The 21,102-nt window shown below is 43.2% G+C and overlaps 2 protein-coding genes across 2 annotated transcripts; one reads left to right on the top strand and one right to left on the bottom strand.

Moving 5' to 3' along the window:
- Positions 1–8,229: 8,229 nt before the first annotated feature.
- LOC308101726 (solute carrier family 25 member 33-like) lies at positions 8,230–9,162 on the bottom strand (the record flags this gene model as incomplete). The annotated part of the gene is made up of 1 exon (XM_080451181.1): positions 8,230–9,162. One exon carries the CDS (start codon positions 9,160–9,162, stop codon positions 8,230–8,232), a length of 933 nt encoding a protein of 310 aa, XP_080307307.1.
- Positions 9,163–9,763: 601 nt separating this feature from the next.
- Positions 9,764–10,591, top strand: LOC308102173 (endoplasmic reticulum membrane protein complex subunit 7-like; the record flags this gene model as incomplete). The annotated part of the gene is made up of 1 exon (XM_080451773.1): positions 9,764–10,591. The coding sequence occupies one exon, from the start codon at positions 9,764–9,766 to the stop codon at positions 10,589–10,591; it is 828 nt and encodes a 275-aa protein (XP_080307899.1).
- Positions 10,592–21,102: the final 10,511 nt, after the last annotated feature.

Genomic DNA, 21,102 nt, shown 5'->3' with positions numbered 1-21,102 from the left:
GAACCTTGCAAAAACCGCCCCTGCAAGAACCAAAGAAGGGATAAAAAAAACAAAAATGAATCATGTGGATCTCAGGATCCGCATTGAAAGGGCAAGGTTCCAGTTTGGATCTCACACTTTATGTGACAAGCCTGTGACGTCAGTCATCTGTGACGTCTGATCTACGCTTTCGAAGCCCAATTACTTATTTAATTTATTTGTGTCTTTTATGTGAGAACATAACATTTTATGTTCTTAATTGTCCTTCAACAAAGTGTTCAATCAACGAATCAACCAATAGCTGAAGTCTATCTTACTTGTTAGTTCCCGTGACGGCGAACGCCACTCTGCTGGCGTCATCAGTGATGGACACACAACACACTCCTGGTTCATTCTGCAGCCTCTTCCTCACCTTGGAGGAGAGACAGAGGACAGGGACAGACCATTTACAATTTTAGGCATTTAGCAGCTTAATCCGGGGCGATGTACTACTACTGGTAATAGGCATGTAACTATTTATCGTAAATCGATCCAAACTGGTGACAATTTAAATTGATCTAATAGAAATGTTATCGCGATGCAAACAGCAGAGGGCACGTAAAAAAAGAGAAGAAAATACAGGTCAAACTATACATTTTATGCATCAATTCCAAGTGCATGTCAGGGTGGGGGGGGGGGCAGTGTTGATTTCGTCGACTAAAACTATGACGAAAAATGTTGGTCGACTACCTTTTTTCACTGACGAAAACCAAACTGAGTTTGGAGGTTCAGCAAAGTCCAAATTTGAATCACTTCAAGAAGGTTTATAAATGTGTCATATTTAAGAGATATTTGGTTGAGGAGGGGCCATGTTGACCTATGTAGATAGAGTATCTACTAGTAGGGTTGGTTTTATTTTAATTTTATTGTATCTCTGTTATTACTGCGGTTATTTTTATTGTTCTATTTTTATATTTTCTTTTTTACATGCAGTGGAGATGTTTAAGTGTGAATTTTTTTTTTTTTTCAAAAATGTGAGAATTGCAAGTGAAAAAGGGGGTAGGAGTTTATAAGTTTTAGACTTCATCCTACTCCTTTTCGGACATTGTTGTCTCCGCCAGGCCGAAAGGCATGGCGAGAGAGTATGTTTTACCCCCCGTCCGTCCGTCCGTCCGTCCGTCCGTCCGTCCGTCCGTCCGTCCGTCCGTCCTGTCCGTCCGTTAGCAGCTAATCTCTGGCACCGTTGGCCCGGCCCAAGATTGGCTTCCAAAGTTTGCAGGATTGTTCCGTTTTGAACAAAATGCCTCAAATCATGAACGCAGCTTGCGATTTCCGTGAAATTTCACACGCACATTTCTATTAGGCCGACGAAGAAATGCCACCCTTTTCACACCTGTTATAGCGCCACCAGCAGGTCTAATTCTGCAAACATATTTTTGGAACAAAATGCCTCAAATCATGAATGCAGTGTCCGATTGCAGTGAAAAGCCCTTGAACAAATGGCACCCTTTTCACATTGGCCTATTATAGCGCCACCAGGAGGCCACAATAACGTACCTGACCTGGCGGAGACCTGTGCTCCGAGGAGCACTTTTTCTAGTTGTTTTTTTTCTACAGTTTTGTATTCTATTTGTCTTTTTATTAATGATGTTCGAAATACAATTCATTCATTCATTCATTCATTCAAATAAAAACAAAGCTACGATGTTTAAAACTAAGACTAATTATATTGATAATTTCGTCAACAAATAAAAACTAGACTAAAATGTTAGTGAGGGACGAGTGGAGAAGAGATCCAGTAGAACTAAAAGACAAGTAATTTTATGTTTGGTTGCGCTCTGAAAATAGCAGATCTACAAGTTCACAACGCGACGCGTTGTGAGCTTGTAGATCGGCTATTTTCAGCATGCAACCAAGTGTAAAATCAGGCATTACGACGCCATCAAGGCACCGCCACAATACATTTTAGTCGACTAAATCAACTGTAGATTTAGTCGACTATAATCTTATGATATTTAGTCGACTAAAACTAGACAAAAACTAAAACATTCCAGGTGACTAAAATATGACTAAAACCAGATATAATTTTATTCAAAAGACTATGACTAAAACTAAATCAAAAGTTGTTGTCAAAAACCTCAGTTCAAAAAGTCTAAAGTCTGTAGTTTTGTAGATACAAAGGTTTCACGGTGAGAAGTGTTGCATCACCCAACTGTGCCAGAGGTCAGGTCCCAGAGGCTGAGGTAGGGGGCGCTGCTGTACCCGGCCAGCAGCAGGTGAGTCCCGGGGCGGGTGAGGGCGGCCGTACGCAGACCCAGCAGGGACGCGCAGTCCTCCAGGGTGTGCAGGTGGTCCCGGGAGGAGGAGCCCCCCACCACGCCGAACACGTTGAGGTGGTGGGCAAAGTAGGAGCACACCAGCACCTGATGGAAGAACACACGCAGGAAGAGTGTAGTCTATCACTAACACACGAAAAAAAGTGGTTATTAACACATTCCCTGACATTGACGGAGATCTCCGTCTTTTCAAAATATATATTGAGGGCAACTCAGGAATGATCCTAGGACCCTGAAAGAAGGAATGGACAGATGTGACGTCATCCCAAAGAATGATACTCCCGTCCGCTCCTTCTTTATGAGTTTTTCGAAAAACACTCCTTTCTCTTTTTTGGGCGGTGAAACCGCCCCTATATGTGAGGTTTGGATATTTGCACCCCCCCAATCCTGCGCTGTGATTGGCCACCAGTGTACCCCCCTAACCCTGCACCGTGATTGGCCAATCACAGTCTATTCAGGACTGTGATTGGCTAGTGAAACATGACACATGTGCATCTTTTTTGTGTGAAAACGGCTGTTATACAACTGCCGACCGGAACAAAATGGCCGATCGCGGGTTACAAAATTATTTCTCTGGTGGATAGATCAGACCCTCCCCCATCAGCCAGACATGCTTTGTTTACATGCACACGCACATCACGGCTCCCATGGCTCTGCAAAGATGGTCAACATAAGGTAAAAACCCCTGGCAGAAGCTACATAATGAATGAATTAATACCTGTCAGGGAATGTGTTAAAGGAAAATTTCACTTTCAAACACGTTTGGGGTGATTTTAAACGTCTACTCTGGCTTTTGTGTTTCACCCCAGACAGATTTTACATTGCTCTATTCAGTATTTAGATATTTGATATTCATTTAATCAGACACCCTTCCTATACAAACCCATTGTAACTTCAAACTCCATTTTAACCACGTCAGATTCAATGAAAACACCCGTCCTTGGACATGTGTAGATGCGTGTGTAGATGCGTTTCCGGATTGAATGAATTAATAGAGATAGATAATTAAATGTAAAGAGAATAGTCAATCTGCTGGATTTTTTTTTGTTCCTCCTGTTGAATAGGCATATATACAGTAATACCTGTTGGTCTCCACTCAGCAGGTACTGGTCTATGGCGTTGTGTTTCTCTCCGTCCAGGCTCCTCTGCTCCTCCCTCTCCCTCTGAGCCCTCCTCTCCGTCCTCCTCCTCTTGGCCGAGGCCCTCTCTGTGCGCAGCTCCCAGGACATCACTGCAGAACGTCATGGACATTTAAGAGAGAGAAGTGAGCTCCCATGGGACATCACTGCAGAACGTCATGGACATTGAAGAGAGAGAAGTGAGCTCCCATGACATTACTGCATAATGCAGGGGTGATGCAACTGGGATGATGTAGAGGACCACTATATGTCCACACTCACTCCAGAGGGCCACTATATGTCCACACTCACTCCAGAGGGCCACTACAGTATATGTCCACACTCACTCCAGAGGGCCACTACAGTATATGTCCACACTCACTCCAGAGGGCCACTACAGTATATGTCCACACTCACTCCAGAGGGCCACTATATGTCCACACTCACTCCAGAGGGCCACTACAGTATATGTCCACACTCACTCCAGAGGGCCACTACAGTATATGTCCACACTCACTCCAGAGGGCCACGTTGCATATACTGTCGGGGCAGACGCCTCTTATCTCCGTGTCTAAACTTTTTTCGTAAATTAATGCCGTACTTCGCCATTCTATGTCACACAAAAGTAGCTAAAATAGCCAAATCTACAAGCTCAAAACACGTCGCACTGCGACACGTTTTGAGCTTGTAGATCGGCTATTTTTGCTATTTTTGAATTGGAATCCTGTTTTTGTCTCCGCCGGGGGCGGAGAGTATGTTTTCGCTTCGTCCCGCCGTGTGTTCACCTCCCTCCTAGCCAAGCTAACATTGGTCAAGCTCCACGTGACACGTGTCAATATGTTGACACCAATGCCTTTGATTGGCTAGAGGGACGCATGACGAAATAAAATCCTATAAATAGGTGGGTCACTTCAAAAAGCCATTTATGTTTTTGAAGTGAGGTAAGACAGGATCAATCAGTCTTGATTGGAACAGTACCTTCCAGTACAAATCACCCGTCCGTGCGTGTGTGTGTCCCTCTGAGAACACCTAACATTGGTCAAGCAAAGGCGCAGAAGGCCAAAGCTAAGAAAGCATACTCATCTACAACAGTAACACAGAAGAGGACTATAGAGTTGAATTGATCCCAAAACAAGGCCGAAGTCTTAATACTGTAACAATTAGCCACCTTGATCAAATACATTATGTAGCACTAGAGAAAACTGACATAGATCAAACACACCGAACAACTGCTGAAACTGTTCAAGACAATGAAGATGAAGAAGACAGACAAGCATTTGAACAAACCAGTCAATTACGAGGACTCCGCCGAGGACTCCGCAGAGGACTGGCGCCGAGGACTGGCGGAGACTTGTGCTCCGAGGAGCACATTTTCTAGTTTTTTTAATATTTTTTAATTGGAATCCTGAAAAATTACATCTTTATTTAATTTAAAATGCATTTAGTTATACTTTATTAACTTTCTGAACTTAAATACAAAATACATTGGACATAAAAAAGCCAATAGAATTGTAATACTAGTCATTTAGCTACTAATATAGACTGAAGTAATTAAAGCGGGTCATGTTTGCATGTTTGGAATTGTAACAGCTGAAATCAATAATATATCAGTATTCTGATATTAACCTGTGGGCCACATTAAGTGAAGGTGGGGGCCGCATGTGGCCCCCGGGCCGCCAGTTGCCCATGTATGGCATAACGCCATGGACATTGAAGAGAGAGAAGTGAGCTCCCAGGACATCACTGTAACGCAGTGGTTCTCAAACCAGTGGTCCGGGGACCACCAGTGGTCCTTTTATTTTTTTCAAAATTTTTATCCCACGATTTTGTAACCCCTATTTTTTCACCCTAGTGCCAATGCCTAAGCGTGTAATCCAGGGCACTACCTTCCCTCTGCCAACCTAGGGAGGCCAGGGCCGAGCTCATGCCTCCTTCAATGCATGAGAGCCAACTGATCTTCTTGTCACCTGACAGGGGTAGGCCTGTCCCCGACTAAGGATTTGTTTAGTCGAATCTAATCGGCGACTAATTGCCAATAGTCGACAAAAAAAAAAAAAAAATTGGGCCAAAATACATTTTATTTCAAAGGGCCAAGTCTACACAGTTTGTTTTGTCTCCAGCAGAGTTTCTAGTGTCTCTCTCTCTCTGGAAGAGGTTGCACATGAACTCTGCAGCCGCAATGAGGTGCTCCAACACAAACAATACCAATACAAAGACGAGGAATAAGAAGAATAAAGTGGAAGTTACGTGTGGTTGCAGGTGTAGACTTTTTTTTTTTTTTTGACTAGATTCGACCAGGAGACACGCAGTCGACTCGGACCCCCCGCGACTAACCAGTCGACTAGTCGACTTAGTCGAGGTCAGGCCTAGACAGGGGAGAGTTTCCCTGGTTGGACGTAGCGCGTGGAAGGAACACGTTATTCCAACCAGTTCCCTTCCCCTCCATCAGGCACCCCGGCTGGCCAGGGGGAGGCAGTATAGTGACCAGGATTACTGCATGTTTTTTGTGAGGGTACCTACCCTAGGAGACACGGGGAGAACATGCAAACTCCACACAGAAAGGCCCTTTCGCCAACCCTACCTAGGGTATGGGCACTGATGACGCGGAGGAGAGAACACGCCCCCAGCGCCCACAGCGTCCCCTGCGGGAATCGAACCCAGGACCTTCTAGCTGTGAGGCGACAGCGCTACCGACTGCGCCACCGTGCCCCCACCACCAGTGGTCCTTGAGGGGGTTCCAGGTGGTCCCCAGCTAAATGATGGAGAGTTGGTAACCAAATGGACCCTTATTAGATCGTTAACTCTTGAGAGCGTAAAATGAAAACAAACAGACCCATAAGGGTCAATTTGGTTCCATTTAACACTCTCAAGAGTTGAATTATTGTTAAACATCTGCATTACTTAATTTACAAGAAGTTAATTTACACAATTAGAGAATGTAGGAGAATTGTTATTTTGATCAACATTAGCCTGTTATCTCTCCTATGGAACCAACATCAATACAACTTGGATGGAATTGTGGACAAAATCTTATCCAACGACAACAAAATATTGAAAGCTTTGGCGTCTAAATCTCATCAAACGGTGGTTCCATGGCTCAAATGCCCAATAAATAATGGATCATGGAGATTGAAGAGCCGGTGAGACAGAGGAAGGTTGTGAGCTTGTAGATCGGCTATTTTCCAACATTTTTGTACTTTTACTTTTGGTACTTTAAGTAATATTTTGATGCCAATACTTTTGTACTTTTACACAAGTGACATTTTGAGTATTTTTATGTTGTGGTAGTATTGCTACTTTTACTTAAGTAAAATATCAGAGTACTTTTTTCCCACCACTGTTTGAAGGTATTAAACCAAAACTAACGTGTTTTCTGGGCGGGAGGAGGGGTCCCCTGCATCGGTGCTGCGTTGGCGGACAGCAGCGATTCAACGCGGGGGGCTTTGATCCGCTCTCTGATGCAACCCGAGTCCAGATCCCACAGGATCAGGTGGTCCCTGGAACAACAGACAATAATACACTGTATGAGGCAGGAGTCCAGATCCCACAGGATCAGGTGGTCCCTGGAACAACAGACAAATATACCGTATGAGACAGGAGAGAAGAATCCTGTTAACCCATTAAGACCGGGAACGCATCTGTGTCACTTTTGAAGATGTCTTTGGCTATTCAAAAATTGCAGATCTATAAGCTCATACTATGAACTTGTAGATCTGCTATTTTTGAAAAATCGTGAAAATGTGTCAAATCTTTGAATATATATATATATTTTTTAAAGCGAATATTTGTAAAATACTTAGTTCCAGGGACCGTCCAGAAGCAAAGATTTGAGTTACAAATATCCGCTTTAAAAATATATATATTCAAAGATTTGCACAAAAGTGCCACACTATGAGCTTGTAGATCTGCTATTTTTGAATTGCCAAAGAAATCTAAAATGACAGAGATGCGTTGCCGAATTGAATGGCTTATTCCAGCACATTTACATGATGCTATGTATATCGGATAGGTGGTTGTCCAGACCCACCGATCCTACCGATATTATGTCCATATATAGGCATATATGGACATCCAGTCGTCCAGAACTGCCGATTCAACAGATACGCCCATATATGGGCATCTACTGATGACATCAGCAGTGGTGTAAAGTAACTAAGTACATTTACTCAAGGTATTACCACAAGCTCATAAAAGCTAAAAGCTCAGACAGATACAGAGATCTCCATATATGGGTATAAAAAGGTACTCTGACAGCGAGATAAAACAGTCTCTTTCAGTCTCTCTGCAACTAAGATATCTCAATATAAATAAAATGAATTAACCTGCTAACAATGGTTCTCCTTACATTCACCACTGATAAGCAAAGCAAACTAACAAGGGTGGTAATAACCAAAAGGACATGCAATAATTTAGTTAGCTTAAACACTAGTACACAAAGTACATAATGTGTCTTTGAATAGCATTAAAACCGCCTTCACATTCCACCAAAAAAGCAGTCTCCGTAGCAGTGGTTACTAAACCTTTTAGCTCGAGACCCAAAAGAACATTTTTACTTTTTCAGACAGTTATAATAATATATATTATACAAAAATAATTGAAACAATTATAGGAATTTAAAAGGGATATTTAATCGTGACCCATACAAATGATTCTGCGACCCAAAATTGAGCCCCCGACCCACTGTTTCGGAAACAGTGCTCTATAGCAGCCCACAAAAAAAAAGGAGAAGAAAGGCAACATCTCGTCCAATGTGCCTTGGGCATTGTGTGCCCCTCCCCCCATCATGTGGTGGGCCAACCAAACTTTCAAATGCGTCGTCACTTTGAATTCCCCATCAGGTAGACGATGAGTTCATAGGAGGAGAGAACGATGGCCGTGTTGGGGATTTGTCTCATCAGCTGTGGGACCAGTCCTCTGTAAAAGGCTGCGTAGCCTTCCTCCACCATGATCAACCTCGTCGTCTGCAAGAAAGACGTGTACTTGCTGCCCTCCTCTCGCAGTCTGGTCCGAATCACCTCGTGCGGGTAGCCTACGCAGGAGGCGCAGCCCTTCGAAAAAGCGGCCGCCATCATAAGTTTCAAGAAGTCCCACGCTCCTTTGTCCGTCGCACCGTTCGGGGAGGAGGACGTGAGTCGTCTTTCGGCGAGGCGTTTCTTCAGCGTCTCGTAGACGAGGAAGAAGATCATGGTCTCGGAGATGCCGGCGTAGGATGCCGTCAGTCCCCGGTAGAAGCCCCTCGTCCCTTCGGTCGCGTAGACCCGGCGGGCGCACTGCAGCGCGTTCGCCCTCTGCTCTCCTCTGGCTTTTGTCTCCAGCTGCATCCTGGTCTTGACCATCCACACGGGGTTCATGAGGGAGCTTGTGACGAAACCCGCGAGCCCGGAGGAGGCCAGGTGCACGGGTCCACTGTCGGGAACGAACACCCTGCTGAACATCTCCTTAGACTTTGAGTACGCGGCAAAATAGATGGCTCTGGAGGGGGCCACGCCGACCAGGTTCGGCCCCAAGCCGCGGAAAAGCGACCTCGGCCCCTCTTTCTCCAGAATTGACCGTACGACCTGAAGCAGACCGGGTGTAACGGCGCCCGAGGGTCGGAGGACACCGCTGCTACCCACCGTACCCAGCTGGACGGCGAGGCCAGAGGACTGCAGCCGGGTCTTCACCACCTCCAGGGGACAGGTGACGATCGCTCCCAGCGTACCGCTGCATCCCCCCGCCAAGAGATGTAACAGCGTGTCTGCCTGTGCCATTGTTGTTCTTCAATCACCTCGCTCTTCTTGTGAATGAGGTAAGAAATAAGATGTTTTCAGAGATGAGGGGGAAAAGGCCACCGCCAAGTCTGACTCATGTCCAGTCATCCTCCTCTTTCCAACCAGCTTTTCTCTCGACCAGAACAATCTAAACACATTCAGTTCAGAGGAAGTGAAAATTAACAAACAAATCTAAACTAACAAAAGGTCAGAGTGCCTGGGGGCCAGTCCATGACGTCACTACTATGTCAGTATGACATCAGTACTATCTCCATATTTTGGGCACATTCTGTCTGTGTCTCTCAATATGCCCAAATATGGAGATAGATACAGAAGTCTGTCAGTAGGTCTCTGTCAATATGCCCAAATATGGAGATACATACAGACATGTCTTTCTCTCAATATGCCCAGATATGGACAGATGATCTAATGACATCACTGCATGATGATGTCACATGCAGTGACATCACAATGTTGTCATCATGACATGCAATTTGTCCTTTAAAAGGATTTCACGTTTCAAATTACGTACAATGTATTAACGATTTAAAAGATGTTGCTCAGGGGAAGAATAGCGGTGTTCTGTCTTTTATTTCTGGCCATGTTGGCTCAGGCGTGGTGTTACAACGACATGGAAACGGGACCGGCCACTGGCGGTTTAACGCAGCCGGACGGGCGTCGCTTTAAGATCGAGGGCCGGGCGGCGGTTCCGGGAGCGGACGCGCTCGACTGGGTTTCCACGGCCCGGGTCCTGGTGGAGGGAGGACGGTACGTGGGCTTTATGAGATCCGACGGCGGCTTCACCGTGAACGACGTCCCCTGGGGATCCCACGTGGTGGAAGTGGTGACGCCCGCGTACCGGTTTGAACCGGTCCGCGTGGACGTCGCCTCCACGGGGAAGACGAGGGCGCGCGCCGTGAACTACATCGATCCCTCGGAGGTGGTCCTCCGGCCGTACCCGCTCCAGCTCCGGTCCGCCGGCCCGCCCTCCTACTTCGAGAAGAGGCGGGGGACGTGGGGGTGGATCATGGAGCCGTCCGCCCTGGCCGTGGTTCTCCCGGTGCCGCTCGTCTTCCTGCTGACCAAGGTGGTCAACACCGCCGACCCCGAGGTGAGGAAGGAGATGGAACGGTCCATGAACGGCATGCTGAGCTCCAGCCCGGAGACGCCCGATGTCTCCGCGCTCGTGACCAAGATGCTCTCTGGATCCGAGGGCCCTACGGGCAAACCAGGCTCTTTCTCTGGATCCAAGGACTCCTCTGGATCCAAGGACTCCTCTGGATCCAAGGACTCTGGCAAACCAGGGTCTATCTCTGGACCCAAGGGCTCTTCTGGAAGGCCAGAGTCTTTCTCTGCCTCCAACAGCTCCTGTGGTAAGCCGGGCGGCAGCCGCAAAGGCAAAAAACAAGCTGCTAAACGGAGGAAGTAACTAACATACTGAAAAAACGTCTTAAACCAATGTTTCCCAACCTGGCAGTGGTGGAAGAAGTACTAACATAAAAGTGTTAAGTGTTAAGTAAAAGTATCAATACTGCAATGTAGAAATACTCTGTTACAAGTTGAGGTCCGGAATCCACAATTTACTTGAGTAAAAGTACAAAAGTATTGGTATCATTTCATTTCATTTCATTTCATTTTATTTTGTTTCGCATATGGTAGTGTACAGTTCACACAATTCATGATTTCCAAAATTCATTAAATCACTTACACCCATGAGCGAAAAGGAGCAGGAAGAAGAATAAATTCTTATTAATACCTGCCCCCTATCCAATTAAAAAAATATATATATCCTTGATGATCGGCGCATACCGCCAGTACCTGCACTAACATGCAAGTTTAAACATAACCAAAAAAAACAAAAAAAACAAAAACAAGCAAGAAAAACAAAAACAAGCAAAAACGAGCAACAAAACAAGCAACAAATGAACAAACATATTTAGTAAACAAAACACAACAACAAAAGATAACTCCAAAGTCAAATCCTATCCTATTCATCTTCTTCATATTGTCTAATAATCTTTTTTTTATACAATTTTTTAAATTGATAAATATTTGTACAACACTTTAAGTCAGTGTGGAGCGAATTCCACATTCTGATTCCTACAACTGAAGGACACATTTGCCTTTGAGTGGTTCGTGCAAACTGATGCTTGAAATCATATTTCCTCCTACTGTCCCCACTTTCTGAACTACATTCAAACAGCTTTTGAACATTAACTGGCAGCGTTTTGCTTTTTGCCCTAAACATGATTAATAGTGTCTGTAGCTTCACTATCTCTTCGAGTTTCAAAACTCTTGAATGTATAAATAGTCTGTTTGTGTGTTCTCTATAATTGACATTATGCATGATTCTTACCGCTCTCTTCTGTAGTATGTATAATGGTTTTAAATAAGTGAGCAGTATAGTAATCGCATTGACACATAATCTAACACAGGTCTTACTTTATTTAAAACAAAAATGCTCTTCGAAATCTTTTTTTTAACATGTGCTATATGGGGTTTCCATGTTAATTTGTCATCCATTATTACTCCCAAAAATTTAAATTCTGATACTCTTTCAATTGCCACTCCATTTATAGATAATAAGACCTCGTCATCCTTTTCTCTATTACCAAAAATCATAAACTTCGTTTTTTCCAGATTTAACGATAACTTGTTTTCATCAAACCATTTTTTCAGTTTTGTCATTTCATGTACAATGCTTTCAGCTAATTCTTTTAAATTATAACCAGAGCAATGGAAATTTGTGTCATCTGCGAACAAAACAAATTGTAACAATTTTGACACGTCACAAATGTCATTAATGTACAAATTAAAAAGTTTTGGTCCTAAGACGGAACCTTGTGGAACCCCACATTCAATATTCATATACTCAGATGTTTTACCAGCATACTGCACATACTGTTGTCTTTTATCTAAATAACTTCTCATCCAATCCAGCACCATTCCTCTCACACCATATGTATATAGCTTAGAAATCAAAATAGAGTGATTCAGAGTATCAAAAGCCTTTTTTAAGTCGATAAATACCCCTATTGTATATTTATTTTTGTGTGTTGATGTTGCTATCTCTTCTATTATGTTCATTAAAGCAGTTGATGTTGACCTATTTTGTCGAAAGCCATATTGGTTCTCACTCAACAATTGATGTTTTTCAATAAAGCTGTCAAATTTTTGTGCAAAGAGCTTTTCCAGCACTTTGGAGAATTGTGAAAGCAATGACACCGGTCTATAGTTATTGAAGCTATGTTTATCTCTTGTTTTAAAAAGTGGAATAACTTTTGCAACCTTCATTCTATCTGGAAAAATACCTGTATGAAAAGAGAGATTAAATATATAACAGAGGGGTTTGATTATACAATCAATCGTTTTTTTCACTATAACCATGTCTAACCCATCACAATCAGTGGATGTCTTATTTTTAGACTTTGTTACGATGGATACTATTTCTTTTTCACTAACATTTCCCAAGAACATAGACTGCAGCACTTTGCTATCTCCTCTCCATCCACCCTGTATTGGTTCATCGTGTCTTTCAATTAAATCTGCCAGTTTTGGTCCAATATTTACAAAAAATGAATTGAATTCGTTTGCCACCTCATTCATATCTTTTACGGTCTTATTATTATTAATGAAATGGCTAGGCAGGTTTGTAGATGCAGATTTGTTACCCATTACTTTATTTAAAATGTTCCAGGTTCCTTTTATGTTATTTTTATTTTCGTCCAATAATTTATTATAATATTCTTTCTTGGCCCGTCTCATAATTAATACTAACTTATTCTTATAGACTTTATATTTAGTTTCAGCAATCTTTGTTCTGCTTTTTATAAAATCTCTGTACAGTTTGTTTTTCTTCTTACATGCATTCTCTAGACCCTTTGTTATCCATGGTTTTCTATTGATATTTCTTTTTTGACGCTGTAATACCAGTGGACAGTGTTTTTCATACAAGGCCAAATAGATGTTTATAAAAGCCTGATATGCAGCATTTACCTCATTCACATAGACCCCCTTCCATTCTTCATTCAATAGATCAACCCTGAACCTGTTTACTTCATCATCCTTTCTTATTCTGATGTATCTATCCACCTTTTCCTCCTTCTTTATCTTAATTTGACAATTAAAAGTCACAAAAACAGGTAAATGGTCACTTATATCATTTATCACTAGTCCACTTATTATGTTATTTTCTAAGCTGTTAGTAAAGATATGATCAATTAATGTAGCAGAGGTTTCAGTAATTCTACTGGGCTTAGTGATCAACGGGTATAACCCTCTTCCATATAATAACTCCAAAAATTCTGATGATGCCTTATGACTAGATATTTTTAAAAGGTCTATATTACAATCACCACAGAGGAAAAACGTTTTATTTTCGTTTACTTTACTCAATATATCTTCTAATGTGTCTGTAAATGTTTCTATCATTGACCCAGGTTTCCTATATATACAAGTGACAATTATATTTCTCCTTCTTTCCATTTCAATTTCCACCGTTACACACTCCATTAAGTCATCAATTGCCACCGTCATATAATCAACTGATTTACATTTCAAATCACTATCCACGAAAAGTGCCACACCTCCTGCTTTCTTATTTGATCTATTTATGTGATATAATTCATACCCATCAATATGGAAATCACTGCCTCTTTCCTCATTTATCCATGTCTCTGATAAGGCTATCAGCTTAAACTTTCCTTTAAGAGTGTTCAAATAATCATTAATTAGTGTAAAACTTTTATAAAGGCTTCTGCAGTTGAAATGTATAAGCGAAAATGTGTTAACTAAATCAACATTGTCCCTAACTTGTTCCTCAGTATAATAATCACAAGTGTCATTGATGGAATTAAACACATTACTTTCTGGATCAATATTAGATTCAAAATCGTGTAGTTTATAGTCTGTATCCTCATCCATTGAGAATAAGTGTCTTTCGGATGTCTCTGTCATTTTAAAGTGTCACTTTTTTGTTCCATACAAGTGATGAAAAAAGTTCTCTCATACCTTTGAAGTGCCATAACTTCAGTCCCAGGCTTACTCCCTAAGCAGGCCGTCCGCCACTCCGCTGTCAAACGGTGACTCAAGCCTACTAATCCGGTTTCCATGCCGGCTGGAGACCTCACCCTGGTGCCGTTCCAATGTTCTCTCGCATACCGAACCAATGTCCATCTCCCAGCTGAATCAGCGACTCCGACCGCATGTCCCAGGCTAAATGTAGCCACACTATCCAACCCGGTATATTCCATGCTATCGTCCGTCACGGTCAATGTCATTATTGTCAGTAGTTGTCCAAATCTTTGAGGTCCTTGATCATTACGACCCTGGCTTCCTCTCCGTTGAGCTTTATCATCACTTTGCAGTTTCTCGTCCATGTTGCTTGAATTTTCTTTTCTTTCCTTAGGATACGAGCTTGTCTGGCGATGTCAGCGTTCCTCTTCGTGAGATGCTCATTCAGGTACACGTCGCTCCCCTTCAGGTTCCTAGCCTGCCTCAGTAGCTCAATTTTGTGTTTCCGATTCACAAATCTCACTATTATAGCTGGCTTTGAACTGGTGTTCTTTCTGGGGAGGGTGTGACAAGCAGCGATGTTGTTGCTTTGAATGGACATGTTCTTACTCTCAAAGAACGCCACAACTTGACGCTCCAGCGTTTGTAGTTCCTCTGCGGGGGTCTCGTCACCTTCACCGGGCATAACGTTACCACCTGTCGCTGCTGCTCTCGCATAGCTCCGGTGTGTGGTTGCCAGCCCGGTTATGATCAAGTCCTCCATTCGAGAATACTGTTCCAAGTCGTCGACTCTTCTCTCCAAGGAGTCGATTTTCTTATCCTTCTCTTTGACCAGATTCTTGAGCTCTTCAATTTGGTCCATCATGCTCTTTAACAGTCCTTGTTGCTTTGCCACCTTCTCGATTTCCAGAGACATTGAGCCCAACGTCACCTTAATCTCCTCCAGCTCGTCTTCTACCTTCCTCATTTTTGCCGCTGCCATCTCTCCCCTTGTCTGTCTTTGTTTCACTGGTATCTTCTAGATTTGCCGACAATAAGAACAAAATCCAGCTCTTATTTCAGGAAATTTCGGAGACGCCGTTTGGCTGCGACAGCGTGCGGCCGCCATCTTGGACTTCACACCAATCAAAAGTAGAAAGTACATATTACGCAGAAAGACCCATTTCACCTGTGTTTAAATGTATAAAAAATGAATTGATAAATGTTGCTAAACGGCAATAACAAAAAGTGAAAGAGCAACAACATATAAGTAAATAACAATAAATAAAACTAAAATAAATGCATTTGTACTATTTTCTGATATTTTAATGTGCATTGTCCCAGTGCATGCAGCGTGCCTTCAGGCTCCACAAATAATACATGGGACTCACTTAAGTGCTGGCTCTGGGTGGACAGTAATTAGTCTAACAAGAGGGTATAACGTTACTGTAAGTGCAGAGCTAGTTCTGTGTATTAGTGAAACAAACGTTTTCTACTTCTACGATCATTGGTCTTTCCACACCCACACTTTCTGATATGAACAATAAAGCCATGAATCAGTAAATTACACCGATCATCCGCTCAACCGTCACTTCAATCGTGCCATCCGGACAATGATACAGAACTTAGAAATGGCATAAAGTTATTATTAGTAGGAGTTTTGTCCATTCAGCCATTGCTGCACAAAAAAAAAAACACTGCCTCGCTGATATGATGTTTTTTGTGTCCTGAGGACTTTGTGTGTTGTCTTAGTGTTATGTTCAGTGTTGCCAGATCTGCTTATTATAATTTCCCCGCAAGATTTTATTTGAAAATGGCCGATCTACAAGCTCACAACGCGTCGCATCGCGGCGCGTTGTGAGCTTGTAGATCTGCTATTTTCAAATAGCTGATGTATATGTTAAAGTGCTCATGTGGCCCATAGTCGCTTCTTCTGGGCTGGTTTTCCTAGACCTGGTTGCTTGTTTCTCTCACAGAATCTGGCAACACTGGTTATGCTGTATCATGTTATATTGTCGTGTGTCTTTCTGTTGAACAGACTGTGAAACAAAACACCCCAATGGGGACAATACATATTATGATGAGGATTATTCATGCTGTGGGCACACAGGGGACGATGTCTCACCTGGTCTCTGAGAGGCCCATGAGAACCCGGGCGTCCTCCAGCAGTCTGTACTCATGCTGGGGACAGGGGACGACGGACATCCCCGTCTGTCTCCTCACGTAGCTCTTCTTCACCAGGTCATACACCAGCAGGGTCTGCAGGGGGCAGTGGCGGGTTAGTAACAAGTTATATTCATCTCTGTGTCCTATGTCCAAGCCTTTTTAATCTGTATTACTTGTTTTGGGGCGGTGTAGCCGCCCCTATAAGTGGGGTTGGGAAACCTCATTAGTACACCCTTCGCTGTACGGTGATTGGCTCATACATTAGTGCACCCCTACATTAGTACACCCCTAGCTGTACTGTGATTGGCTGACTCCATTGGCTGACTCTATTCAGCACTGTGATTGGCTAGCGAGACACATGATGAAATTAATAACCTATAAATAGGACTATGCACTTAAAAAAAAACTTTTAAAAAAAAGTGAGCTTCCATCACTGTGATGACCACACCACCCACTTCACACTGGGTGTGATTATTAAATTAAATGGTGAAAATAGCCGATCTGCAAGCTCACAACACATCGCATTGCGACAGGTGGTGGTGGAGCTTGTAGATCTGCTATTTTCACAACTTTTGTGCGAGTAGAGCATTCATCTATTAATTTTTGTGTTGTTGGCGCAAACAAATCAGTCAGCTCCATGTATGGGCACAAAAGGGGGTATGCCCATATATGGGCATATATACTGATGACATCATGGATCTGCCTATATGGGCATTAAACGGACAAGGACTGACAGGTACAGATATCTCCATATATGGGCATATCAGGATGCCCATATATGGGCATATACTGATGACGTCAGGGATCTCCATATATTGGCATAAAAGGGACATGGACTGACCGATACAGAGATTGCCATATATGGGCATATCAGTCGGTAGTTGTGTGTTTTCAGTGGTTTTCCACTAGATGGCGCTGTTCTCCAACGTATGAGCCACCATTTCAGGCTCAGTCACACGGACATCTAGGAGATCACGTGATCACAAGATTTACTGCTCCATTCACTTCCTGGTTAACGTATTTGGGGAAACTACTGTGTCTCGGCTCCTGTGTTTTACTACGTATTTTTTGCGAGACATGCTATTTTTAACGGCGTATAACAAGCGAACGGGAGGTCGCTATGACATTTTTTGTTGTTGTGGAAGCACAGTGAAAACCTCTGTGATTAGCAACCATCAGGGGCAGGGCCGGACTAACCGTTGGGCTAGGGTGGGCTGCAGCCCACGGGCCTCCAACTGGGGGGGCCTCCAATTTTTTTGGTAAAAAAAAAAAAAGAAAAAAAAATATATATATATATTATTTTTTTTCATGATCAAATTATTTTTTACGATCAAATTGTAAAGTATTGCAATCCAATTCAAGTGATATTTTTGTTAGTTATTGTATATTTTGTTGTTTTATGGTTTTAGGGCGACGGCGACGGTTCTTCTTCTATTGCATTTCTGAATGGAGAGGCGCGATGCGAAACAAAAGAAGAGTAGCTAACACAGCTAATAGAGAATTTTTAATTTTAACTCATTGGCCGCCATTATCGCATTAACGCGATCTAATAAATAGCGCGCTTGGCCGCCAGGATCGCGTTAATGCGATCTATGGTCTTTATTGATCTTTATGCTCTGATCACGCTATTCTGTTATGAATCAGGCTAAGTTTCAGGTTCCACTTACTTCAACCACCACTGCATCCGGTTCCATGACTTGGGTTCCGTTTTCGGTTTTACATTTTTCCCCCCAGTCATTTTCGACCATAATAGGGAAACAAACGGTTTTTCACACGCTATGAAAAACGATCGGAGACCTCCCCTCCTATAATCTATGGTCTGGGTGACGAACAGTCATCCCGTTGTGTATCACAAAGTAATTTTCGCCGATAACAGAATCTGAGACATTTCACTTCCGGTTCATGTGTTTCACTGTGTGAGTGGGTCTGGGAGGGGGCGAGTGTGTCAGCGAGCCGATCAAGCTTGGTATGTGCTGCTCTCTAGTGGTGGAACGATCAAAACGATTCAAGTGTCAAGCTAGACTTTCTATATGTGAATTAAATAACAAAATAACGAAACAAAAAAACACGAAAATCGCTGGCAAGGGCTGCTATGAACGAGGTTTTAACTCTGGCAGTCAATGAGTTAAGAATCGGTTCAGAATTTAATGAGTATAATTAAAAGAAAAATAACCCGAGTTTTTTGTGATAATAAATTGGTAAAATCAGGCAAAAATATGAATTAAATAACATAACCCTAACCTAACTCCTAATCCTAACCCTAAAACCAAAATAAAGAAACCAAAAACTGGGAAAAAAACGAACCCAATCCGCCCAGAACCGCAAAGGGGGCAAAGGGGGCAAGCATGCACGCGCGCGGGCGCCAGGGGGGCCTCGAAAATTACTCTAGCCCACGGGCCTCAACTCCTATTAATCCGGCACTGATCAGGGGATCGATCATACTGGAGATAAATATTAAGTGACTACTTGAAAAGGTAAGAAAATCGGCATAATGACTAAATAGGGAGAGGAAACGGGGTAAAAAGAAAAATAAAAACAATAGAAAGGTGTGTGTGGGACCTGGAAGACGGGTGAGGGTGTGTCGGTGCCCGGGGCGGAGCCTCTGTCAGTCAGGATGTAGAGTTTGAGGCCGTGCGCCAGCGCCACGTCCGTGCTGCCGTAGAGGCCGTGCTCCACGCGCACCGGACGGTTCGAGAACCGGCGCCGGGCCAGGTTCCACACCCGCACCGTCCCGCTCCGCAGGGAGCGGCAGATGGCGTACCTGTACCAGTAGGGGGAGACAGAGAGCCTGAGATGAACCAACAACACACGTGTTTTGGGGCGGTGTAGCCACCCCTATAAGTGGGGTTGGGACACCTCATTAGCTGTATTGTGATTGGCTCATTAGTACACCCCTAGCTGTACTGTGATTGGCTGACTCTATTCAGCACTGTGATTGGCTAGCGACACACATGATGACATTAATAACCTATAAATAGGATTATGCACTTCAAAAAAATCCATTTAAAAAAAAAAGTGAGCTTCCATCACTATGATGACCACTGTGATGACCACACCGCCCACTACACACTGGGTGTGATTTTTTTGTTTTTTTCACCCATAGGGGGAGGAGCCACAAATGCTACATTGGTCACTGTGTAGCAGTGGTGGGAAAAAAGTATCAATACCGCAATGTAGAAATACTCTTTTACGAGTGAAAGTCCGGAATTCAAAAGTATTGGTATCAAAATGTACTTAGAAGTACCAAAAGTAGAAAGTACTCATGATGCAGGATGTCCCAATTTCACACGTTTTCAAAATGTATAAAGATCTTTTTGAAAATAGCAGATCTACAAGCTCACAGCGCGTACCGTGGCTCCGTGCCCATGGGGACGACCTCTGCCGTGCCGTCGCTCTTGGTCTTGTGGACGTTGTAGGTGAGGCTCTGGTCAGTGATCCTGGAGGACAGGTCCCACAGACGCAGGCATCTCTCTGAGTCACACATCCCTACACAGTACCGCAGGTCTACACACACACCTGGACATGGGAGGGAATGGATGGATGGATGGATGGATGGATGGATGGATGGATGGACTCCATATAAAAGTCTGTATGGGTACTGCATATATGACACCAATACATAAATGAATACATAATTCTTGGTATGATGGCATCGCGGACGGAAAGTAGCTGATCTATTAAGCTCACAATGTAGCACATCACAAACTTGTAGATTGGCTATTTTTTTTTACTGTTTTTGGAAATTATTTTAAAGAAACACGATGCGACGTGTTGCTATTTTCACATTTTTTTTCACATTTATGAAATGTATTTCTTTATTTTTTCCTGAAATTCTTTTGAAAAACGTTTTGGATTGGAAAAATGATTTTTTTTTTGTGAGAATTTTGGTGAAAATCTTTTGAAATAATGATAATTAAACAAGACCAGGAGACCTGGTTCTGCCAGACCCAGAATGAAGTTCTAGTATGATGAGCTTTACTTAATTACATACTTGTGACATAATAATGATGTCATGAATAGTTCGTGACGAAAGGGGACGAAAGGGGGACAGAATTTTTTTTGGGTGGGGCCGGAGGACAAAGTGACAGACTTTTTTTTGGCTGGGGCCGGAGGACAAAGTGACCATGCCCATGTATGGACGAAACAGGTACAAAGCCTCATGTAAGCCCGACCCCTTGGGTCTGGCAAACAGACACACACACACGGTCAAATGTAGGAGTGGTTTAGCCTGACACTCAGCCTGAATTTTCATTTCGTTTCACTCCATTATTCAGTCTGAAAGCCCTCTCAATGCAGCGGAGTTCTGAGATGGGGGCGTGGCCAAAGTGGGACTCCACTATGAACCAACGCGATTGGTTCATACTGGATTGTCCCGATCCCGATTCGTCGTACAGATTTTCAACCGAGAAACACCCGCCTTCGAAAGCGTCACCAGACCCTGAATGCTAGGCAAAGGATTCAGGGGGTGGAGCCAGGCTAGGAGTGGTTGGCAACACTCAAAAATCACACCCAGGGTGAAGTGAGTGGTGCCTTTGATGAGTTCATTATGCGCATGTGTTGCACTCCTGTTTGTGTTTAATTAGTGTAACTGGTTGCATCTTTGTGTTGCAATCAGCTGCGGCTGTTGAGGGCAGACACAAACATGTTGAGGCCGTCCGCAAACATACAGACGGACAGACACACACACGCGGTCAAATGTAGGAGTGGTTGGCACCACTCAAAAATGTAGCAAAAAAAGGTACATCTATACCGATAAAAATGGGTCTAATGGTCTAACAATAC

This window comes from Gymnoscopelus braueri (assembly GCF_963280865.1).
Source record: "Gymnoscopelus braueri genome assembly, chromosome: 15".
Taxonomy (NCBI): Eukaryota; Metazoa; Chordata; class Actinopteri; order Myctophiformes; family Myctophidae; genus Gymnoscopelus; species Gymnoscopelus braueri.
This window is presented reverse-complemented; position numbering and strand designations above follow the sequence as displayed.